General features: G+C 45.6%; 2 protein-coding genes across 3 annotated transcripts in view; one reads left to right on the top strand and one right to left on the bottom strand.

The window, feature by feature from the left end:
- GEN1 (GEN1 structure-specific endonuclease) overlaps positions 1-19,415 on the bottom strand; it is a 246,755-nt gene extending 227,340 nt beyond the window's left edge. Inside the window, exons 1-2 of one of the 2 annotated variants that reach the window (XM_086926301.1) lie at positions 19,238-19,415; positions 14,693-14,894 (exon numbers count right to left, since the gene is read on the bottom strand). In XM_086926301.1, coding sequence (XP_086782427.1) covers positions 14,693-14,853 — 161 coding nt within the window. In that variant the 5' untranslated portion in view covers positions 14,854-14,894; positions 19,238-19,415. Of the gene's footprint in view, positions 1-14,692; positions 14,895-19,106 lie in introns of both variants that reach the window. The other variant, XM_086926299.1, reaches the window with a different exon arrangement.
- A 114-nt stretch (positions 19,416-19,529) lies between these two features.
- SMC6 (structural maintenance of chromosomes 6) overlaps positions 19,530-24,890 on the top strand; it is a 602,788-nt gene continuing 597,427 nt past the window's right edge. The window contains exon 1 of the mRNA XM_086926302.1: positions 19,530-19,685. The gene's annotated coding sequence lies outside the window, so the exon portion shown is untranslated. The remainder of the gene's footprint in view (positions 19,686-24,890) is intronic.

Genomic DNA, 24,890 nt, shown 5'->3' on the forward strand with positions numbered 1-24,890 from the left:
CAGAGTAGTGAGAGCAGAGTAGTGAGAGCAGAGTAGTGAGAGCAGAGTGTGAGTGCCGAGTGCAGAGTAGTGAGTGCAGAGTAGTGAGTGCAGAGTAGTGAGTGCAGAGTGCAGAGTAGTGAGTACAGAGTGCAGAGTAGTGAGTGCAGAGTGCAGAGTAGTGAGTGCAGAGTGCAGAGTAGTGAGTGCAGAGTAGTGAGTGCAGAGTGCAGAGTAGTGAGTGCAGAGTAGTGAGTGCAGAGTGTAGAGTAGTGAGTGCAGAGTGCAGAGTAGTGAGTGCAGAGTGTAGAGTATTGAGTGCAGAGTAGTGAGTGCAAAGTAGTGAGTACAGGGTGCAGAGTAGTGAGTGCAGAATAGTGAGTGCAGAGTGCAGAGTAGTTAGTGCAGAGTGCAGAGTAGTGAGTGCACAGTGTAGAGTAGTGAGTGCAGATTAGTGAGTGTAGAGTAGTGAGTGCAGAGTGCAGAGTAGTGAGTGCAGAGTGCAGAATAGTGAGTGCAGAGTAGTGAGTGCAGAATAGTGAGTGCAGAGTAGTGAGTGCAGAGTAGTGAGTGCAGAGTGCAGAATAGTGAGTGCAGAGTAGTGAGTGCAGAATAGTGAGTGCAGAGTAGTGAGTGCAGAGTAGTGAGTGCAGAGTAGTGAGTGCAGAGTAGTGAGTGCAGAGTGCAGAGTAGTGAGTGCAGAGTGCAGAGTAGTGAGTGCAGAGTGTAGAGTAGTGAGTACAGAGTAGTGAGTGCAGAGTAGTGAGTACAGAGTAGTGAGTGCAGAGTGCAGAGTAGTGAGTGCAGAGTGCAGAGTAGTGAGTGCAGAGTAGTTAGTGCAGAGTAGTGAGTGCAGAGTGTAGAGTAGTGAGTGCAGATTAGTGAGTGCAGAGTAGTGAGTGCAGAGTGCAGAGTAGTGAGTGCAGAGTGCAGAGTAGTGAGTGCAGAGTGCAGAGTAGTGAGTGCAGAGTGCAGAATAGTGAGTGCAGAGTAGTGAGTGCAGAGTGGTGAGCACAGAGTGGTGAGCGCAGAGTAGTGAGTGCAGAGTAGTGAGTGCAGAGTAGTGAGTGCAGAGTGCAGAATAGTGAGTGCAGAGTAGTGAGTGCAGAATAGTGAGTGCAGAATAGTGAGTGCAGAGTAGTGAGTGCAGAGTAGTGAGTGCAGAGTAGTGAGTGTAGAGTAGTGAGTGTAGAGTAGTGAGTGCAGAGTGCAGAGTAGTGAGTGCAGAGTGTAGAGTATTGAGTGCAGAGTAGTGAGTGCAAAGTAGTGAGTACAGGGTGCAGAGTAGTGAGTGCAGAATAGTGAGTGCAGAGTGCAGAGTAGTGAGTGCAGAGTAGTTAGTGCAGAGTGCAGAGTAGTGAGTGCACAGTGTAGAGTAGTGAGTGCAGATTAGTGAGTGTAGAGTAGTGAGAGCAGAGTGCAGAGTATTGAGTGCAGAGTAGTGAGTGCAAAGTAGTGAGTACAGGGTGCAGAGTAGTGAGTGCAGAATAGTGAGTGCAGAGTGCAGAGTAGTTAGTGCAGAGTGCAGAGTAGTGAGTGCACAGTGTAGAGTAGTGAGTGCAGATTAGTGAGTGTAGAGTAGTGAGTGCAGAGTGCAGAGTAGTGAGTGCAGAGTAGTGAGTGCAGAGTGCAGAATAGTGAGTGCAGAGTAGTGAGTGCAGAGTAGTGAGTGCAGAATAGTGAGTGCAGAGTAGTGAGTGCAGAGTAGTGAGTGCAGAGTGCAGAATAGTGAGTGCAGAGTAGTGAGTGCAGAATAGTGAGTGCAGAGTAGTGAGTGCAGAGTAGTGAGTGCAGAGTAGTGAGTGCAGAGTAGTGAGTGCAGAGTAGTGAGTGCAGAGTGCAGAGTAGTGAGTGCAGAGTGCAGAGTAGTGAGTGCAGAGTGCAGAGTAGTGAGTGCAGAGTGTAGAGTAGTGAGTACAGAGTAGTGAGTGCAGAGTAGTGAGTACAGAGTAGTGAGTGCAGAGTGCAGAGTAGTGAGTGCAGAGTGCAGAGTAGTGAGTGCAGAGTGCAGAGTAGTTAGTGCAGAGTAGTGAGTGCAGAGTGTAGAGTAGTGAGTGCAGATTAGTGAGTGCAGAGTAGTCAAATCAAATCAAATATAAACTTTATTCGGATTATTACGATCCATAAAAGCATTACAATTAAAAAAATCTTCAATGAGATCTGGTTTAGCAATTACTTAAAACAGCGAAAAGGAACTTCGACAGTATATACAGTACTATTATAATTTAAAGGTTTAAAGGTTTTTCCGATGTCTGTATATACATTTCAAGAAATTGAGGACGTGGTAACATGTGGCTTCAGTGTCCAAAAGCTGCAAGCTCAACATGGCTGCTCTACATTGTCTGAGACCCCAAGATTTTAAAAGGGTCAGTAGCCAGAGTTTGCGGTGTTCCTGATAAAATTTACAGAACAGAACTGTATGAATAGTGGATTGACCTGATATCCCATCACATGGGCATGGAGGTGAATTTAAATCCCAAACATTTGGTGTTGGGAAGACCACCAGTCTGTGAAATGTGTTCAGTCTGAATCTTATCAGGAGAAATCGCTCGAAGGTACCAATGTCAAGGTTTAAATAGGGCTGCATTGAAAGAGTAGATTGGACCAGCATGGCATGCTGCACCGACTGTTTCCCAGCTTCTACCTGGAGTCTCAATTTGGACAAATGATCCAACGCTCGCTTTTTTAGGTTTTCGTTTGCGAGTTCTCCAATTTTTTCGGGATTAAGATAATATTTCTCCATTCCAAGGTCGCAAAGAAAGGTCCGAATATAGGCCAGCCATTTAATTTTTAAAACGTAGTCCAGAGACATTGCATCCGCCAATATTGTTTTTGTGAGGTCGTTTTTATCTGACGCCCAGATACGTCGCCAAAGTAGAAGTGGTTGGATTTTGGCAAGATCCTCAATGTATGGTGCCCCTAATTCTAAGTGGCAGGCGTAAACGGAGGAAGTTTTGGGTGCAGATAAGATGAATCTAAAAAACGTATTTTCTGCGATTTGCAGAGAGGTAACGTCCGTGAGTCCCCATAGTCCTGCTCCATATAAAGCTGTAGATTGGCACTTGGCTTTATATATGGTTAACAGTTCCCTGGGTGGACGTTTTCCTAATTTTTGAGAAAACGACACCAATGCGGCTAGTGCTCTTTTGAAACAATGTTTTCTGGCTTCTACTGCTGGTTTCCAGGAGAGTTTATTGTCTATCATGACCCCCAAGTAACAGTATTCATTTGTTGCGTCAATTTTTTGACTTTCGAGGTAGATGGATTTTTGTTGTTTATTCCCGACCCCGGCCTTCATTACGAAAGTCTTTTTCACATTTATATGGAGGTCAAGAGTTCTCATAAACTGGGAATATCTGTTAAGGGACCTTTGGAGTTCACGGGGAGTTTGTGCGAGAAGGACGGCGTCGTCCGCATACAGCAGGGCGGGGATCGGGCGGTGTTTGGCCAGTGGGAGGTCACGGGCACCCTTTAGTAGCTCGACCTCCAAGTTGTTGGTATAGAGGGAGAAAAGAAAGGGTGCCAGGACACATCCCTGTCTAACTCCTCGCTCTACTGTGAAGGATGCCGTCAGTTCTCCCTTTATCCCATAGCGAACTCTCGCGGATGGATTGGAATAGAGTTCCCTTAAAAAGTTCAGGAGTGGTGGGTCTACCCCCATCTGTGCTAGGAGAGACCACAATTTTGTGTGGGAGACGCAGTCGAAAGCCGCGGACAAATCTACATAGGTCATATAAAGTTTTGCTTTCTTTGCATGCACATATTTCCCGAAGATTATTGATAAATTTAGGGCTTGTTCCACAGTACCTAATCCTTTTCTGAATCCGAATTGAAGGTCGGATAGGATACCTCTTTCTTCCGCCCAATCCTGGAGTCTTTCTAAAATCACTCTTCCTGCTAGTTTCCCCAATGAGTCCAGCAGGGAAATTGGGCGATAGCAGGCTGGGTCCGAACGATTACCTTTTTTAAAAATCGGCACCATGATGGACTTAGTCCAAGACTCCAGAATTCCTATTTTTGCCGTAGCGCTGCAGACCCTTGTTAGAATTGGTGCCCAAAGATCTGTTTGGTGTTTAAAAAGGTCTGCCGGGACTCCATCCGGCCCTGGAGCTTTCCCTTTTTTGGTAGAGTTCAATGCCACAAGAATTTCAGAAATTTCAAAATTCATATCTATCGGGTATGGTGGGAATGTTTTTTCCTCTTCTTCCAGATCTTGGTCATTGATTGGTTTTTGGAAGATGCTAGTGAAATGTGATACCCAAGTTGCAGCGTCTATGGCAGCTTCGATTCTTGGGCAAGTGTCATCCGCCAAGAAAGGAGTTCTTATAATTCTCCAGAAGGCTGTAGAGTTTTTTTCCTGGGCACTGGTGTGGAGTTCGTGCCACAGCGCTTGCTTCAATTCCTCCTTCCTCTTTTTCCTTATTTTTTGATATTCGCTTCTAAGAGTGGCTATTGTGCTGGGATCCCTTTCGTTTTTATTTAAGGCTAGCTTTAGTTTTGTGTGAGCCTTAGTGCACTCTTGATTGAACCAGCCATTAGGCCGGGGTAAGCCAGGTTTTTGTTTTCTTGTAAGTAGCGCCTTAGTTTTTTCCATGATTTGTGCGAAATTAGTTAAAAGCTCCGTGTCATTAGTAGCTAAGTCCAAACAAATTTCGATTTGGGGATAGACTGTTCTTATTAGCTCTTTGGTGAGTTCCTCTGGATTTATCCTCTCCCATTTTATGGTATAGCCATTTACTTTGTCTATGTTAATATTTTCCTGAGTCAATGCATTGACTATTACTACTGGAGAACATTTTTGATAGATTAACGAGACTTCCAGAGTTAGTATTGCATGGTCACTTTGGGAATTCGGTAAAACTTCAAAATTCTTTACTCTTAATTGTAAAGAAGCTGATATAATTATAAAGTCTACCGTAGTTTGGTAACCTCTTCCTATATAGGTAGGTGCAAGTGAGTTTTCCCCATAGTCCAAGGTGTTTACTATCTGGAGATCCAGATCGGATAGGAGATCATTCATTTGCCTTCCCATTTTGTTGTGCGAGAAATGGGTAAGTAAGAGGCCGTCTTCGGTCACCATGCCAGGGCATTTTCTTTCTAGTTGGGTACAGGCGTGAAGATTGAAGTCGCCTGCCCATAGTATAGTTGCCGGGCCTCCTTCTCCTTGCTGCATTCTCAAAGTAGTTAGTTTTTCATGGAGGTGGGCCAAAACTCTCTCAAAGTCCAATTCATCCAGATTGTTATAAAAATTAATAATGATCATTGACTCTCTTTTCTGGAAGTAAAGGCCAAGGATCTGCAGATTTGGTGCCAGTTCAATAACCTTTATTCTAACATTTTGGATAGTGTTAACTATGTAAATACACAGACCTCCCTTTGGTCTGCCTGTGTGTCCCGACTGCGCAAGAGACGAGTACGTTTTGTACCCCTGCAGGTGATATTCTTGTAGTGACCATGTCTCCTGTATACATAGTACTTGATGGTTAAGCGTATGGTACAGGATTGTCCCATCCTCAATTTTTGTCTTTAATCCAGCGATGTTCCACGAGATCAAACTCAGGATTGTTGGACTGTCGCTTGAGCTTTTTGTTCTATTTGGTTCGTTTAGGATCTCGGGGGCTGATGTAATCTCTAGGTCTGGAGGGACTGATGGAAGTTCCGTGAGTTCCAAACGGTCTGTATGATTTTGGGAGTGATCCTGAGGTTGTGGTAGTCAATCAACACACTCCAGGGGACTATATCTGTTTGCTAGTTGGAGGCCATTCCAACTATCCCAACGTGTGAGGTCATTGTGCTTTGTCCTATAATCCTGACCACTCCATTCGTCCCTATCTCTACCTTGATGGTTTGGGCCTAGTAGGTTGAATGGGGGAAACCAACCTTGCCGCGGCTGTTGCCATAAGTGGGTATTGTAGTGCGTGGATTGCTGAGGTTGCCACCATTGTTGGGTGGTATGATATGGATGTTGAGGTGGGTTAACAGGAGGTTGGGAAACAAGATGGGAGGGTTGAGGAAATAGGACGGGTGGTTGCCAGTGGAAAGCTGGATGTTGTAAATTTTGCGGAAAACGTGGCCTATCAGGGTAGTGTTGGGGATGATGCGTGTTGTATTCAGAGGGATTTATAGGGCCAGTGCTTGGTGGGGGTGCATATAAGGGGAAGTTTTGCCTTGAGGGTGGGGGTAGGAAGTAGGACAAGGGAAGGGGATTTATTTTTGTGGCAGGTCCTCTATTGGGCGAGTTGCAAATATAGTTTGATGCCCCTATCTCCCTGAATTTGATACTGATGACGTCCCCCGCTATTGTCTTCGTGCTTCTACCAACCCAATCTCCTCTGCGTGCGGAGAAGATGTCACCCCTAATGTGGGCGGGTAATGGCCTATGGAGTTGGAGCCACTGGGCACATTTGTTCCTCAGCTCTGCAAAAGTTTCTCTTGCGCCCTCCTTCAGTGGGGGAACTGCTGTTAATACCACCACGAAGGGAGAAGCTTCCGGGGGTAAGTTAATTATTTTAGGCCGAGGTTGCTTAATCTTCAGATCTGATGATTTTTCTTGGGAGGGGGTCTCTGCTGGGATAGTGGCGTTTCCTTTTGTTTGTCTGTTATTTGTTTTTGATTGACCATCTGGGCCTGTTTGTGTAGCAGGGGAAGGATCTACCGCCTCCGGAATGTTTTGGGGGGCATCCAGATTACTCCCTTTTTTGACTAACGAATGTGTTACTGTCGTTTTTTTGGTTTGTGAAATGTTGGGCTTATCTATTATGCCTGTTGTTTGTTTGATGCTGGGTGGTTTTTTTTGGAGTGTTTCCTTTGCTCCCTGCGTTGGGGCGGGACCATTCCTGCTTGGTTTACAACTACATTTGGTATTGATTAATGACGTAAGTCTGTCCAGTTTTGATATAAGTGGTTTAATCTGTGCTGTGATTTTGGCTTCAAGGTCGGATTTTAGGTCCATAACCATGTTTTCCACCCAACAGGGGATACCTGCTGAGGAATTTGGGGTAGGTGTAATCAAATTATGGTTCTTTGTTTTTGTCTTTGGTTTTTCCCTGATGATTGGCATTGCCTTGGGGTGGGTGGAGATATTTTCCCTTATTTTTATAGATTCTAGGGTCGTTTCTGGATCAAGTGGTAAAGGATTACTGATGGCACTCTGGTCTAGTTTCTCAACCGGTGATTGACAGGCTTCTAAGTCTGGGGTTGCGTCGAGATCGACGTATGATTGATCAGAGTCCGATTGAGTTACTGACAGATCTACGGAATTTGGAACAGTCATCGTAGGAGCAATGGTTAATGGCAGTGGTAAGGAACAGTTATTAGCCACCTGGTGAACGGGAGAGTTTGCGGTGGCAAGTGAACCGAGCGAAGATCGTTTTGCCTGCATGAGGTCCAAAGAGACTCTTTTCTCCAGTAGGATGATGCTTTTGTCAATGGTGTCATTGACCCTGGATATGAAAAGGTCTATAGGGCCGGTCACTTGCGTCACCAATGTCGCTTTCTTGGACGCACTTCTTGTTTTGGGACGCATCCTGAGTACCAGTAATATGCGTTAGTTTTCGTGGGGGCCTAGGGGGGCGACGTGGAGTGCAGGGTGACAGGGCCGGGGCCGTCCTCTGCCGTCCTCTGCCGGCCTCAAACGGCCCTGTCTTTGCCCTGTCTTCGCCCGAGCTGCGTCCCGCGCTGCGGGAGGAAGATGTTGTTAAGTAGGAGGCGTGAAGGGCGGGGGGCGGGCCAGCAGGGAGAGCGGACCGGAAGCTCTTCCTTGGTCTTGCAGGGACTTCTGGGAAATAAAGTCCCCGCACGCTCGCAGCCCCGCTGGTCCCTCGCGCCCCTTACCGCCTTGGAGTCTTGCTGCCGGTGTCCTCGCCTCAGTCCTTCCGGATGCTGCCTCTACCAGCACCCACCGGCGAAGCGGCACCCGCGGAGCGGGTGCGGCGAGAGGTGGGTTGGGAGGCTGGGAGGCTGATGCGCTGCTTGGCTGGTGCGTGAAGCTAATGCCTTCCGCTTGGATACAGAGTAGGTAGGTGTCCCACGAAGTGGAGGGAGAGGGACGCTTTTAGCGGACTTGGATGGGCGGGGGGCGGGCCAGCAGGGAGAGCGGACCGGAAGCTCTTCCTTGGTCTTGCAGGGACTTCTGGGAAATGAAGTCCCCGCACGCTCGCAGCCCCGCTGGTCCCTCGCGCCCCTTACCGCCTTGGAGTCTTGCTGCCGGTGTCCTCGCCTCAGTCCTTCCGGATGCTGCCTCTACCAGCACCCACCGGCGAAGCGGCACCCGCGGAGCGGGTGCGGCGAGAGGTGGGTTGGGAGGCTGGGAGGCTGATGCGCTGCTTGGCTGGTGCGTGAAGCTAATGCCTTCCGCTTGGATACAGAGTAGGTAGGTGTCCCACGAAGTGGAGGGAGAGGGACGCTTTTAGCGGACTTGGATGGGCGGGGGGCGGGCCAGCAGGGAGAGCGGACCGGAAGCTCTTCCTTGGTCTTGCAGGGACTTCTGGGAAATGAAGTCCCCGCACGCTCGCAGCCCCGCTGGTCCCTCGCGCCCCTTACCGCCTTGGAGTCTTGCTGCCGGTGTCCTCGCCTCAGTCCTTCCGGATGCTGCCTCTACCAGCACCCACCGGCGAAGCGGCACCCGCGGAGCGGGTGCGGCGAGAGGTGGGTTGGGAGGCTGGGAGGCTGATGCGCTGCTTGGCTGGTGCGTGAAGCTAATGCCTTCCGCTTGGATACAGAGTAGGTAGGTGTCCCACGAAGTGGAGGGAGAGGGACGCTTTTAGCGGACTTGGATGGGCGGGGGGCGGGCCAGCAGGGAGAGCGGACCGGAAGCTCTTCCTTGGTCTTGCAGGGACTTCTGGGAAATGAAGTCCCCGCACGCTCGCAGCCCCGCTGGTCCCTCGCGCCCCTTACCGCCTTGGAGTCTTGCTGCCGGTGTCCTCGCCTCAGTCCTTCCGGATGCAGCCTCTACCAGCACCCACCGGCGAAGCGGCACCCGCGGAGCGGGTGCGGCGAGAGGTGGGTTGGGAGGCTGGGAGGCTGATGCGCTGCTTGGCTGGTGCGTGAAGCTAATGCCTTCCGCTTGGATACAGAGTAGGTAGGTGTCCCACGAAGTGGAGGGAGAGGGACGCTTTTAGCGGACTTGGATGGGCGGGGGGCGGGCCAGCAGGGAGAGCGGACCGGAAGCTCTTCCTTGGTCTTGCAGGGACTTCTGGGAAATGAAGTCCCCGCACGCTCGCAGCCCCGCTGGTCCCTCGCGCCCCTTACCGCCTTGGAGTCTTGCTGCCGGTGTCCTCGCCTCAGTCCTTCCGGATGCTGCCTCTACCAGCACCCACCGGCGAAGCGGCACCCGCGGAGCGGGTGCGGCGAGAGGTGGGTTGGGAGGCTGGGAGGCTGATGCGCTGCTTGGCTGGTGCGTGAAGCTAATGCCTTCCGCTTGGATACAGAGTAGGTAGGTGTCCCACGAAGTGGAGGGAGAGGGACGCTTTTAGCGGACTTGGATGGGCGGGGGGCGGGCCAGCAGGGAGAGCGGACCGGAAGCTCTTCCTTGGTCTTGCAGGGACTTCTGGGAAATGAAGTCCCCGCACGCTCGCAGCCCCGCTGGTCCCTCGCGCCCCTTACCGCCTTGGAGTCTTGCTGCCGGTGTCCTCGCCTCAGTCCTTCCGGATGCAGCCTCTACCAGCACCCACCGGCGAAGCGTCACCCGCGGAGCGGGTGCGGCGAGAGGTGGGTTGGGAGGCTGGGAGGCTGATGCGCTGCTTGGCTGGTGCGTGAAGCTAATGCCTTCCGCATCCGAGTGCAGAGTAGTGAGTGCAGAGTGCAGAGTAGTGAGTGCAGAGTGCAGAGTAGTGAGTGCAGAGTGCAGAGTAGTGAGTGCAGAGTGCAGAATAGTGAGTGCAGAGTAGTGAGTGCAGAGTGGTGAGCACAGAGTGGTGAGCGCAGAGTAGTGAGTGCAGAGTAGTGAGTGCAGAGTAGTGAGTGCAGAGTGCAGAATAGTGAGTGCAGAGTAGTGAGTGCAGAATAGTGAGTGCAGAGTAGTGAGTGCAGAGTAGTGAGTGCAGAGTAGTGAGTGTAGAGTAGTGAGTGTAGAGTAGTGAGTGCAGAGTGCAGAGTAGTGAGTGCAGAGTGTAGAGTATTGAGTGCAGAGTAGTGAGTGCAAAGTAGTGAGTACAGGGTGCAGAGTAGTGAGTGCAGAATAGTGAGTGCAGAGTGCAGAGTAGTGAGTGCAGAGTAGTTAGTGCAGAGTGCAGAGTAGTGAGTGCACAGTGTAGAGTAGTGAGTGCAGATTAGTGAGTGTAGAGTAGTGAGAGCAGAGTGCAGAGTAGTGAGTGCAGAGTAGTGAGTGCAGAGTGCAGAATAGTGAGTGCAGAGTAGTGAGTGCAGAGTAGTGAGTGCAGAATAGTGAGTGCAGAATAGTGAGTGCAGAGTAGTGAGTGCAGAGTAGTGAGTGCAGAGTGCAGAATAGTGAGTGCAGAGTAGTGAGTGCAGAATAGTGAGTGCAGAGTAGTGAGTGCAGAGTAGTGAGTGCAGAGTAGTGAGTGCAGAGTAGTGAGTGCAGAGTAGTGAGTGCAGAGTGCAGAGTAGTGAGTGCAGAGTGCAGAGTAGTGAGTGCAGAGTGTAGAGTAGTGAGTACAGAGTAGTGAGTGCAGAGTAGTGAGTACAGAGTAGTGAGTGCAGAGTAGTGAGTGCAGAGTGCAGAGTAGTGAGTGCAGAGTGCAGAGTAGTTAGTGCAGAGTAGTGAGTGCAGAGTGTAGAGTAGTGAGTGCAGATTAGTGAGTGCAGAGTAGTGAGTGCAGAGTGCAGAGTAGTGAGTGCAGAGTGCAGAGTAGTGAGTGCAGAGTGCAGAATAGTGAGTGCAGAGTAGTGAGTGCAGAGTGGTGAGCACAGAGTGGTGAGCGCAGAGTAGTGAGTGCAGAGTAGTGAGTGCAGAGTAGTGAGTGCAGAGTGCAGAATAGTGAGTGCAGAGTAGTGAGTGCAGAGTAGTGAGTGCAGAGTAGTGAGTGCAGAGTAGTGAGTGTAGAGTAGTGAGTGCAGAGTAGTGAGTGCAGAGTGCAGAGTAGTGAGTGCAGAGTGTAGAGTAGTGAGTGCAGATTAGTGAGTGCAGAGTAGTGAGTGCAGAGTGCAGAGTAGTGAGTGCAGAGTGCAGAGTAGTGAGTGCAGAGTAGTGAGTGCAGAGTGTAGAGTAGTGAGTGTAGAGTAGTGAGTGCAGAGTAGTGAGTGCAGAGTAGTGAGTGCAGAGTGCAGAGTAGTGAGTGCAGAGTAGTGAGTGCAGAATAGTGAGTGCAGAGTAGTGAGTGCAGAGTACTGAGTGCAGAGTAGTGAGTGCAGAATAGTGAGTGCAGAATAGTGAGTGCAGAGTAGTGAGTGCAGAGTAGTGAGTGCAGAGTAGTGAGTGCAGAGTAGTGAGTGCAGAGTGCAGAGTAGTGAGTGCAGAGTAGTGAGTGCAGAATAGTGAGTGCAGAGTAGTGAGTGTAGAGTAGTGAGTGTAGAGTAGTGAGTGTAGAGTAGTGAGTGCAGAGTAGTGAGTGCAGAGTGCAGAGTAGTGAGTGCAGAGTAGTGAGTGCAGAATAGTGAGTGCAGAGTAGTGAGTGCAGAGTACTGAGTGCAGAGTAGTGAGTGCAGAATAGTGAGTGCAGAGTAGTGAGTGCAGAGTAGTGAGTGCAGAGTAGTGAGTGCAGAGTAGTGAGTGCAGAGTAGTGAGTGCAGAATAGTGAGTGCAGAGTAGTGAGTGCAGAGTAGTGAGTGTAGAGTAGTGAGTGCAGAGTAGTGAGTGTAGAGTGCAGAGTAGTGAGTGCAGAGTAGTGAGTGCAGAGTAGTGTGTGCTGAGTAGTGTGTGCAGAGTAGTGAGTGCAGAGTGCAGAGTAGTGAGTACAGAGTGCAGAGTAGTGAGTGCAGAGTAGTGAGTGCAGAGTGTGGAGTAGTGAGTGCAGAGTGTAGAGTAGTGAGTGTATAGTAGTGAGTGTAGAGTAGTGAGTGCAGAGTAGTGAGTGCAGAGTAGTGAGTGCAGAGTAGTGAGTGCAGAGTGGTGAGTGCAGAGTAGTGAGTGGAGAGTAGTGAGTGCATAGTAGTGAGTGCAGAGTAGTGATTGCAGAGTAGGGATTGCAGAGTAGTGAGAGCAGAGTAGTGAGTGCAAAGTAGTGAATGCAGAGTAGTGAGTGCAGAGTAGTGAGTGCAGAGTAGTGAGAGCAGAGTGTGAGTGCAGAGTAGTGAGTGCAGAGTAGTGAGTGCAGAGTAGTGAGTGCAGAGTAGTGAGTGCAGAGTGCAGAGTAGTGAGTGCAGAGTAGTGAGTGCAAAGTGCAGAGTAGTGAGTACAGAGTGCAGAGTAGTGAGTGCTGAGTGCAGAGTAGTGAGTGCAGAGTGCAGAGTAGTGAGTGCAGAGTGTAGAGTAGTGAGTGCAGAGTGCAGAGTAGTGAGTGCAGAGTAGTGAGTGCAGAGCAGAGTAGTGAGTGCAGAGTAGTTAGTGCAGAGTGCAGAGTAGTGAGTGCAGAGTGTAGAGTAGTGAGTGCAGAGTGTAGAGTAGTGAGTGCAGATTAGTGAGTGCAGAGTAGTGAGTGCAGAGTGCAGAGTAGTGAGTGCAGAGTGCAGAGTAGTGAGTGCAGAGTGCAGAATAGTGAGTGCAGAGTAGTGAGTGCAGAGTAGTGAGTGCAGAGTAGTGAGTGCAGAGTGCAGAGTAGTGAGTGCAGAGTGCAGAATAGTGAGTGCAGAGTAGTGAGTGCAGAATAGTGAGTGCAGAGTAGTGAGTGCAGAGTAGTGAGTGTAGAGTAGTGAGTGCAGAATAGTGAGTGCAGAGTAGTGAGTGCAGAGTAGTGAGTGCAGAGTAGTGAGTGCAGAGTGCAGAGTAGTGAGTGCAGAGTGGTGAGTGCAGAGTAGTGAGTGCAGAGTAGTGTGTGCAGAGTAGTGTGTGCTGAGTAGTGTGTGCAGAGTAGTGAGTGCAGAGTAGTGAGTACAGAGTGCAGAGTAGTGAGTGCAGAGCGTAGAGTAGTGAGTGCAGAGTGTAGAGTAGTGAGTGTAGAGTAGTGAGTGTAGAGTAGTGTGTGCAGAGTAGTGAGTGCAGAGTGCAGAGTAGTGAGTGCAGAGTAGTGAGTGCAGAGTGCAGAGTAGTGAGTGCAGAGTAGTGAGTGCAGAGTAGTAAGTGCAGAGTGCAGAGTAGTGAGTGCAGAGTAGTGAGTGCAGAGTAGTGAGTGCAGAGTAGTGAGTGCAGAGTAGTGAGTGCAGAGTAGTGAGTGCAGAATAGTGAGTGCAGAATAGTGAGTGCAGAGTAGTGAGTGCAGAGTAGTGTGTGCGCAGAGTAGTGAGTGCGCAGAGTAGTGAGTGGTGAGTGTGCAGAGTAGTGAGTGCAGAGTAGTGAGTGCAGAGTAGTGAGTGTGCAGAGCAGTGAGGGCAGGTGCAGAGCGGTGTGTGCAGAGTGCTGTTGAGTGCAGAGTGCTGTGTATTGGCAATGTAAATGACAATGCCATTTATTTATGATTTAAAGAAAAAAAATGTCATGAGCAATGCCAATAGCTCTACCTTTAATGATGCCGAGACCATTGCATTGTAAATGCTTGTTTATATATTCTTTTTGTATGTCATAGAAAAAAGACAGTTTATCAAACAATAAAGAATGCATTCAGAAAACAATGTGCACAATATATACATGTGTTCAATATGTACATCATCAATACTGAGTTTCAAACACACCAAAAATACATAACAGAAAGGTAAGTGAATTACATTAATTGACATACAAAAAGAGTATATAAAAAACTTCTAGAAGAGAAAAAACTTAAATAAAACTCTGACCGCTCAGTACTTGCAGGCTGAGTGTGATCAAATTTGAAACAAGTAAAACCTGATTGGCTATCTCTTTGTTTGGCAGTTTGTAGTGGTCCAAGCCAGTCAGAGACAGGACCCTAACCTTCCCTGGTGCCCCATATAAACTAAGCATGCATTTGCATAGTGATAACATGAAACGTTAGTTAGCTGCACACCTTTCTGTCCATTTAGGAGAAATGACAAGGATTTGATGATGCAGTGTTCCTTCTGTTTAAAGCAAATGTAAGGTGGATGTGTAGTGTGTTGTTTGTCACCTGTGAGGGTATCAAGCAAAGTATATAGCTTAGGTAAAATGGCAACACTGCAATGTTTTTCTTCTGGGTTATGTGCTAAGATTTTTTTTTACTACATTTAAAGTGCTACATTACACTGGTTCTGGAGAAATATCAATTTAAGCAACACTGGACAAAGAAATCAATCTTAAAAAGCAAGTGCATACTCTTGTGCATATGCATCCCTATTGTTGGCTTTTTTGCTATCAACTGTGAGGCACTGTGTGCTGAGTGATGCAAACCAAGCTGAAGAACAACAAAAAGTACAGATGCTTGGAGAAGGTACCAATTTGTGCACCTCAAGTAGGGAATTACACATTTGATTTACATTGCACACTACATACTTATAATTACATTGTATTTTACATAGAGTTTTAGGTGATTAAGTGATCTGCCCAGCATTAAAAAGTTTTCACTAACGGCCCGAAGCAGGGTTTAGAACCTAGGTCTGTCTGCTCCAAAGTCTGCAGGTTTAGGCACTAGAATACACCTCCTCCCACAAACACACGGCCATCAACGTCACAAGCAGAAAAGACAAATTTTCTTTTTGGAAAGAGCCCAAGGATTGTGGTTTAGGTATTGCTTTAACATACAAGGGTACGGATTTGAAACATGCGATGTAGTAAAGTAACAGCTCAAATTACCTGAGGTAGGGTTTTGTGACGACTCCAATCATCCTTTTAACAGTTTGCGCCTCACATACCCATATACTCAAATCTACAGCAAGCGTTTTCCCGCTAAGACTACTCAGAGGGACGTGCTCCTTTACAGGTTGCAGGATGTGCCACAAAAACGAGACACCCATTTTGATGGGTTTTGGTCGAAAATTCCTAAAGCAACACCGTCCTGAAATAGATCAAAGTAAATAAAGACAGCTTTATTAAACAAAATAAAAAAATAAGACAGATTTTGATATGCCATTTTGACAAGCAGTTTAGAAGTCATCAACCACCTATCATGCACCAGACTGTAAATTATTCTATATGCAGATATACTGGTCGCCCCAGCAAGGCAAATTGCCTTCATTTCCACCAGCTACCGATCAACAAAATGGCTGCAAAGATTTGCCCTGCAAAGATAAGAATTTGTGGCCAGGAGACCGCTACAGATTTTAACATGGAATGTTCAACTGACTAGTTGACAGCTTTCTAAAAGACATCTGACTAGTTGAACATTCTCTGTTATCATCTGTGGAGGCCTGTAGGCCACAAATGCTAACCTTTGCAGGGCTAATTCAGCCTGCCACACGCTGGATGTCGGTAATATCAAATTTGTGTAATTTAGAATGCTAGTGACAGGTCCTTAAATCTCATAGAGCTGACTACTGGGACAAGATTACTCCATCAACCCACCTTAGGTACATAGTGAGAAGGCATGGGAAAATCCATCCCCTATTCCATGGGAAGTAGTCTGTTGATGAAAAGGAATTGCCCAGATACAAATGACGATTCAGAAAAGGGGGTGGTGATGAACAGAGTGTCTGAATTAGGCAGACCACTCTTACCCAGTCCAAAGATCAGGGCTTGATCCATCACCGTTATTTAGCTCACTGCACCATCCCTGCTCAGAACCTGGCTATATGCAAATTAGTCTGTCCCTGGCCCAGTGCATCATGGGAACAGGGCAGACCAAACTACCAAGCCAATTCTTCACCAGAAAGGAGACAAGCTTCCGGGGACCGGTTTCTGGCATTTCAGCCGTCGTCGGCCCGGCTTGCTTGAATCCTGATGGTGCAGTGAGCAAGGGACTCACTTCTGAGTATACCCTTCCACGCTTATGGTGGACAAAATGATTCAGAAAAGGGGGTGGTGATGAACAGGTTCTGAGCTGGGATGGTGCAGTGAGCTAAATAACGGTGATGGATCAAGCCCTGATCTTTGGACTGGGTAAGAGTGGTCTGCCTAATTCAGACACTCTGTTCATCACCACCCCCTTTTCTGAATCGTTTTTGGCCACTTGGTAGTTTGGTTTGCCCTGTTCCCATCATGCACTGGGACAGGAACAGACTAATTTGCATGTAGCCAGGTTCTGAGCTGGGATGGTGCAGTGAGCTAAAAAACGGTGATGGATCAAGCCCTGATCTTTGAACTGGGTAAGAGTGGTCTGCTTAATTCAGACACTCTGTTCATCACCACCCCCTTTTCTGAATCATTTTGTCCACCATAAGCGTGGAAGGGTATACTCAGATGTGAGTCCCTTGCTCATTGCACCATCAGGATTCAAGCAAGCCGGGCCGACGACGGCTGAAATGCCAGAGACCGGTCCCCGGAAGCTTGTTTCCTTCCCAGTATAAGAATTGGCTTGGTAGTTTGGTTTGCCCTGTTCCCATCATGCACTGGGACAGGAACAGACTAATTTGCATGTAGCCAGGTTCTGAGCTGGGATGGTGCAGTGAGCTAAAAAATGGTGATGGATCAAGCCCTGATCTTTGGACTGGGTAAGAGTGGTCTGCTTAATTCAGACACTCTGTTCATCACCACCCCCTTTTCTGAATCATGTTGTCCACCATAAGCGTGGAAGGGTACACTCAGATGTGAGTCCTCTGCTCATTGCACCATCAGGATTCAAGCAAGCCGGGCCGACGACGGCTGAAATGCCAGAGACCGGTCCCCGGAAGCTTGTTTCCTTCCCAGTATAAGAATTGGCTTGGTAGTTTGGTTTGCCCTGTTCCCATCATGCACTGGGACAGGAACAGACCAATTTGCATGTAGCCAGGTTCTGAGCTGGGATGGTGCAGTGAGCTAAAAAACGGTGATGGATCAAGCACTGATCTTTGGACTGGGTAAGAGTGGTCTGCTTAATTCAGACACTCTGTTCATCACCACCCCCTTTTCTGAATCATTTTATCCACCATAAGCGTGGAAGGGTATACTCAGATGTGAGTCCCTTGCTCATTGCACCATCAGGATTCAAGCAAGCCGGGCCGACGACGGCTGAAATGCCAGAGACCGGTCCCCGGAAGCTTGTTTCCTTCCCAGTATAAGAATTGGCTTGGTAGTTTGGTTTGCCCTGTTCCCATCATGCACTGGGACAGGAACAGACTAATTTGCATGTAGCCAGGTTCTGAGCTGGGATGGTGCAGTGAGCTAAAAAACGGTGAAGGATCAAGCCCTGATCTTTGGACTGGGTAAGAGTGGTCTGCTTAATTCAGACACTCTGTTCATCACCACCCCCTTTTCTGAATCAGATACAAATGACAGCTGGAGACTATCTGTGTTTATTACTTTAATATGTGGAGTCTCCATTTGAGGAAATACATTCTAGCAACCACGACACCAGATGTGCTGCCTTCACAGCTGACAGACGTGGGCCGAAAATGCAAACTCCAGGCTGGTAGGTTGACGCGCACAATCAGAGGTTAATACCTGGTGTTAAATTTCTGTCAGGCTTATTATCTTGTACTAGGTTTTAGCACAAGGAAATCCCATTAGACCTGGGGTACATAATGGCAAAGTTGAATGTTTAGCAGGATGGTGATTTTCACAGTTCTCAGAAACCCCCACAATCAGCAGAAACACCAGCCAACTTGAGAACTATAGAGGTACAGTTTTATTAGGACTAAAATACAAGGATCATTTACGGAAACTATGAGTGTGATGTTCTAACTACAAAATGGGTGGTAAAACCTAAACACCACAAACACAAGAACACCCAAAATAAATTCTCTATATTAGAGTCTAGTTCTACTCAGGATTTGAGGTACTTTGTTCAGTGGGCCTAACTGGGTCCCTGTAGCCGGCTGCTGTTCTATCGTGGTCGGTCTCAACTTTTGACTATGTCCTGGTCCGGCGCGACCCCAATTGCGTTTTGTGCTTTCTGCTGCTAATTTTCATTATGAACGTTAAAAATCAATATCTCCGGGTCTTCTAATTAGATTTTTGTCATTTTGTCTTTTTTTTATTAACTAAAATCAGAGCTATTATTTTAAACTGGTGTAGAATCATTTTGTGTGGTGTGTTCACTCTTTTGCTGTTTGAAATGATGCACAAATATTGACACATTGCCTTCAAGTTAAGCCTGACTGCTCTGTGCCAAGCTACCACAGGTTGAGCAGAAATTAATGTAGGGTTTGCCTGCCTCTTATCCCAACTAGGACTGTGGTTGCTGCGTGACCAGAACTCATATCCCAGTCAACCAACAACGCAATTTTTTAACACCCATCATGTTCATAACTTACGTTGTCTGACAATACAGAAACGGTTTATCTACAAAGCACTGGAGTGGGTCAGAGCAGCATCTGTTCTTGCATTGTCCCTCATTATTATCAACCTGTAATGATGGGCCATAGTAGTTGGTGCTTTCAAGGTACTTTATTTCGTATGTCCGGGCACAGACAACACAGTCAGTTAACAAATCACTATTTAAATCATCAAATGTGGTAAATATTAAGATTCTCAAGACCCTTGGTATTCTCTTGTTCTCTTAGTGGCTTTTCAATGTAACCCCATTCCACCATTTGGAAAGTTCATTCTTCAATTTTTTAAGTTTCTGAAATGTTCCTTTAAGACTATCCTTTTCATAGCTGACTTTTTGTCAACTTGACTTGGTGTGCGAGTGAGTGATTACTATGCACGTGTATCCCAGTTATATGAATTTGGCATTTATTACTTCATTGGTGTTCAGTGTTTTTTTTTTTAAAGTCGATAGCTATTGGTATAATTATTATACTATTTTTATTTGTAGAAAGGGGGATGTGTAGTAGGTGGATTATTTGTACACTAAGGTTAGAGAATGTAGTGTATAATTGTATGATACAGAATTAGCATTTGTATTTATGCTTTGTCATGGAATGTCGCAGCTGTGAACATCATTGTACGTAAGGGGTTACTTACTAATAAAAGGGATTATTCTACTACTTCCTGGTGTGTTGGCTCACTACATGCACTGTAGGTAAAGTGCAAGATGTAATTTAATCCAATAGGATGACACATGACCCACAAGTAGAGTAAAGTAAAGCTGCATCCAGCAAGATCTACTGTTCTCGGTAACTACCGCAGGCATCCGAACACCGCCACCCTTCACTCCAACATTTCACACTCCATGTACGAATACACTTACCTATACTACAACACGTCACGTGCAGCACACACTGCACTGACCGCATCCAATTATATAATTTCTTCTCTCGTCATTATTGGCGATTGAATTTAAACCAGTATTAAAAGATATAAATAACGCTTCCAGCTTACCGCCAGCGTTTCACTCGAATAAACTATACCCAAGTCGGTGATCCCGGCACATACAAAGCTTTTCGATTGCCACCAGCGAAACTAATATTCGCTCTGCACAATTGCACTCTCTAAACCAGTTCAAATATTGGAGGCAAGGCAAGCCAATCACAATGCGACTTTCGTTTCAACTAAACCTACCCAGGGGACATCAGTGGCAGACTACAACACAGGAGACGGGCACGCCCAGCCAAGTCTGACCAATCACGTTGTACAAAAGGTGCGGTCCTCAAGCTTTCCGGAAGAGCCCGTCACTGAATCCGGAAGTGATAACAAACTTGCCACCTCCACCCCCGTCTTCCACCGGTTTTGTTTTCGACCCAGAAGTGGTAACGTTATTGAACGGATTATATCCGTTGAAAGATCAGCAGGGTTTACCGGTTATAGTCTGAGTTTACAGATGATCTGTGTAAGTAGTTATATTTAGTATGTAATTTGCGATTTGTGGCAATGCTAAGTGACAATGAAGTAAAGTTTACATTCAGTTATCACCCATGTTAGACGAGTTTAAAAACCTGGACCTCAGCCCTAATTTTGCATGCAAATGAACTACAATTTAGCTAAAATAGTGAAACCGTCTACTTATAGATTCTCTAGAGAGGGCGCTGCTGATTGCGTAGTTGTTTTAAAGATTGTTAGTAGCGTATTTCAATACTTTCATAACAATTGACTTGCTCAGTTTAGAAAGCACAGTATTTCTCCAGGCAATAAATAAAGCATTTTTTTAAAACAGGTAAATAGTGTGATGCAATCACAAATGTTATGCTCAGAACTAGTATAATGTATAATATCGCACTGCATAGATTACCAAGAAACCATAGGTGTTTTGTGTGGTTAGGTTTAAAAGTGAAGGCGACCAGGACAGTCCATTTATTATCACTGACCTTATGGGACTTAGCACATGCGTGCCGCCATAGATACGGTTATATTACACTTTAAGACCACTGAAAATGTCATGAAACGAGATTTCAGGTTGCAGTATGTCAATGCGTTATTCAGCTGACTGGATACTGTTGGCCAGTTTCACTTTCTTCTTCCTTTAATTGGCTGCAAGTTCAGCGAAAGGAGGAAAACGCACATTTTATGATTTCAGCAGGATTTTTTTTGTTCTTGAACAAAATTGCTTACTCGAGTGGGAGAGACTTGAATGTGAATACTGTTTCAGGACTGTCTTTGAGCCTGCATTGTAACCACAACGAGTTGTCAAATTTGTGGCCTGAGTTGTGTTATTTATGTGGCATTAGGTTTATGAATATTGCACCTCGAGTATTTCCATTTTTTGAGGTTTGGTAACTGGTCTCACAACAGCATTCTCAACCGCAGAAGAACTCATAACTTTTTTTTGTTACATATAAACAGTGTAGTTGATGATGCGATGTGATCAGTAACACTACAATTTATACATTTAGTACTTCTTTACATTGTTGTGAAATGCATTGCCCGTCAGGGAAATGTTTAATGTGCCGTGGGTGAAATAGATTTGTTATCAGTGAAGTTTTGATCAGGTCTTCAAGCTGCAGAAGAGGGTTTTTAATGGCTACTGTGAACTCAGATCAGAGAAGGAGAAGTTGTTAATGAATTGAATATATAGGTCATTCAACAAAACACGATAGCAGCATTAAGGCTCTGAATCTATAAGAGATGGACTCGGTTTAGAACTGATTATTTGGGAGTTCATTCACTATAGTAGAAAAGAGGTTTGGGAGGAGCCTCAAGTTAGATGATTAGGATAAAGGATGGATAGAGGAGGGAAGAGTTTAGAAAGGATTATTTGAGACTTCATAGTAGTAAAAGAGGTTTGGGATGAGTCAGAGAGTGGAGGTAGAGGATATTTTTTTGTGCAGTGGGAGGAAAATATATAAATGTGTAGATACTCAAGCGGTATAAATACATGGAGACTTTAACATGGTATGCAGATAAAAAATAATCAGGAAATATAAAATAGTGCTATAATATGGCACATATGGACATGCATGGATAAATATTTACAAACTCAGGCCTTTTTTAATTTTTTTTAATTGTTATTTTAAAAAAAAATCTTGTTATTTATATTCCCTAATATTTCAACAGTGAAAGTGCTTATAAATACAATTGCTATAATCATATTTTCACATTGTGACAGATGTGTGTTATTATAGAGGAAAATAAACCCACAAGCATGCACTTGTCCCTTTATTTTTTATCGATCTACTTATATTTAGTTATAATGGCAATGTTGCACATATATGTATGCATAGAATATTTTTTGTTTGCGGTTTTTGAAGTATATTTTTTATTCAACTAGTAAGTACAAAACAACATTTAGAGATACATACACATATTTTTTCGTCTGTTTTTGTTTCCATTAATTAATATTGCTTGTTTGTATTTAATTATTTTGTTTTATATAGTTATGATTTAAAAAAAAAGTGAATTCAATAGTTCATTTAAGCGTACTTTTTATATCATCATATTTATATGTTATGTGAGTGATTATAAGATATCTATAAGCATGTGGTCAAGTACATATGTTATGTTATTTATATAATGACCTATATACATTTTAAGCATAGTTATTAGTGTATATATGTGAAAGACAATTAATGTATACATTTGTAAATTTGTTAAGCATACATATCAGAAAGTATATATATTATTCATAAGTAATATGTGCATTAGTACAAAGCAATACACATCTGAATACATACAAAGTATACATTTTTACAAACACACGTCTATGCCCTATTGGTGTCCTGTGCATACTATTGCTGTACATTTGTATTTTAAATATGATGGTCATGTAGGGAAGAGCCTGCTCTCGAGTAAACTTCTAAAAACAAGATGGTTATCTGAAGATCTTGTGTTTGGGGGTGATTAATTCCATAGTTAGGCTGCTTAAGCAGAGAAAGTTGTTCCACCCATGGTTTTTTTCTTGCATGATCGGATATTGGGGTAGTGCGACAATCTGGAGCGGAGGTATCTGTGTTGTGTATATTTGTGATTTTCTTCCTGATGAAAAGGGGTTCTGTTCCATGTATTGCTTTGCAGGTGATACTAAGCAGCTTGAAAGTGAATTTTCTAGCAACCAGTAACCAATGTAGGGCACTTAAGGCTGGGGAGACGTGGAGTTTTGGCGTTATATGTAGGAGTAGTTTGGTAGCAGAATTTTGATTTTTTTAATACTTTTTTTGTTTTGTTTTTATTAGTGAAATATAAAAGATACATCTGGTGACTGGAGAACACAAGACCACTCGTATACCATTACAAGTATATATGAAATATCCTAATATGCGTCCACCCTTGCAGAGTTACATGGTTGTACTGTTTTCCGAACATTGAGTCGACACTCGGCTTAGTCTGTGGCGTCGATGTACAACATACACAGATAATATACATATTCTCCCTTCCGTGTCACCTGTTTATTCCTGTTCATTCAACAATTATCACAGCATCATTACCGCCCTGGGAGTCCCTCTGTTTTGTGGGTTCCTGATAGTCTGTATCCTCCCTCTGTACTTGGCATAGGTCATCAGGCCGGGATTTCCCTTTCTCTCCGGCTCACCAATTTCCTTCTTCACCAGGTATGTTTGGTAAGTTCCCCAAATATTTTTGGTCTACTTCAATAGGGGAGTCATTCATTATGTACCTATGCCCGTTTTACAATATTTCATGTCTCTGTGCCAAGCTTCTGTCCCATCGCATTGCAGCATTTTGCCAATAACAGCCCAATGGCAATCAACTTATGATCCGCTTGGTCGACTTTCTTATTATAACCCAATAGGTCCATTAGGGGGCCCTCTCCAGTATAGTGCCTGTTATGTTCCCTAATTCTAGTATGACCGTCATCCAAAAGGCAATCACACTCTGGCAGCACCAGACAACATGTATAAAACCAGCCTTCCATTCCGAACATCTGTCACTTGCTGCTGTGTCCTGTAGCCCATATCTGTAGCGTATCTCTGGGGTATACCCGGTTATTTGAATTGTTTAAGTCTAGTTCTCCTGTTATGCGATATATCCCTGATCATGGCACACCAATACCCCCAGCACTCATCATCTATGACAGTGCCTAGCTCCCTCTGCCATTCTTGTCTTGCCTTCGTCATGGATTGTCTACAGGCTTCTTGTGCAAAGGCGTAGAGTTTTGTGATCAGTTTAGTGGGTCAAGGTTGAGAGTGCTGGCATGTCTGGGATTCTAGCATGTCGTCTTCCAGGAGGCCACTTAACATGTGACTAACTCTGAAATGAAGAAAGCAGGCCATAATTGTCGGAGACTTCGACTCGCTCCCAAGTGTTTCCCAACTCTTCACACCCCCATCTCTGATTAGATCTCCCATTTAAGTGAACCCTATCCCTAGTGACCTAAAGGCCCTCGCAACTCCTTTTTCTCCCCCAATTTTGAACCATGAGCACCAATCCATAATCATGTGGTGAATACAATAATGAGCCAGCCTGTTTTTCCAATAGATTCCAGCAAACGTATGCCGTAGTGTTTAAAGAGTCAAAGACACCCTGGCGCGTCTTCCAAGCGGAGAATAGCTCCTGAGGGGGTGTGGTGGGAGCCGCCACCTCTTTTTCTATAAATGGATGTGACAAATCCTGTGGTCCATGGAGCCAATAGTGTGCGAAAGAGCTTTGTGCTGCTTTGTAATATACGTCTAAGTCCCGCACATTAAGGCCCACCATGTTGTATGGCATGGTGAGAGTCTCCCATTCTGCCCACGGTTGTTTCCCAGCCCACGCAAGTTTAATCGTAAGGGATCACAGTGTAGTAAAAAGTGTGTGTGGTAATTGGATTGGGATTTTTTTTTTTTTTTTTTTTTTTTTTTTTGAAAACCTTTATTTTCCGGAAACATAGTACACAGCGTCAGCCTACAACCACTGCGGGCCGGCCGCTATGACAATATACAATCATCCCGAGGTACCTTGCATTGCAGCAGATATGATCAAGAACACAACGAAGGATTTGCAAGGAGCCCAAGGAAAAGGATAACGAGGGTTTCATTTTATAGTTTTGACGGATCATCCTAAAGTCAGACAGGGTAGCTGAGTGGGCGAACCACATGAAGGATGTTAAACAGTGATTCATCTCTATTAAAATACTGGCATAAACATTCACAATAGGGATATACAATCATAGAGGTAAATGTCGCCCCAAATAGCGCCCGCCCATTCAGTGTATAAATCAGGAATTACATCTAGCTTGCCTACGGTATGACGGGATATAGAAGGGACCATCATATAGCAGAGATAAAGGATCGAATGACGTATAAAAAAGGCAGTCATTACATGTCCAGATTCGTGACAGGATATGCGCCCTCAATCGATAGTGGAAAAAGGGAAGAAAGAGCAAATTCTGTAATCATTCAATGACTATGCATGAAAATCGGTATCTATATCATAGAATCAATGAGCCAAATGTTAAGGACGTGGACGCAAAACACAGAGAAAATAGACGTTTCCCAAAGAACCAAACCCAACCTCCCGTCTGACCCAAGATACATAGGAAGAAAAAGAGAAATAAGAATAAAGATAAAAAGAAGGCCATAGAAACGAAAAGAGAAAAGAATAAAACCCCACCCCCCCCACCCTGCACGTCGAAGAGGCTATGGCCCACCCCCCCCTACTAACGTGC

The sequence above is a fragment of the Lissotriton vulgaris genome, chromosome 6, assembly GCF_964263255.1.
Source record: "Lissotriton vulgaris chromosome 6, aLisVul1.2, whole genome shotgun sequence".
NCBI classification, from domain to species: Eukaryota; Metazoa; Chordata; class Amphibia; order Caudata; family Salamandridae; genus Lissotriton; species Lissotriton vulgaris.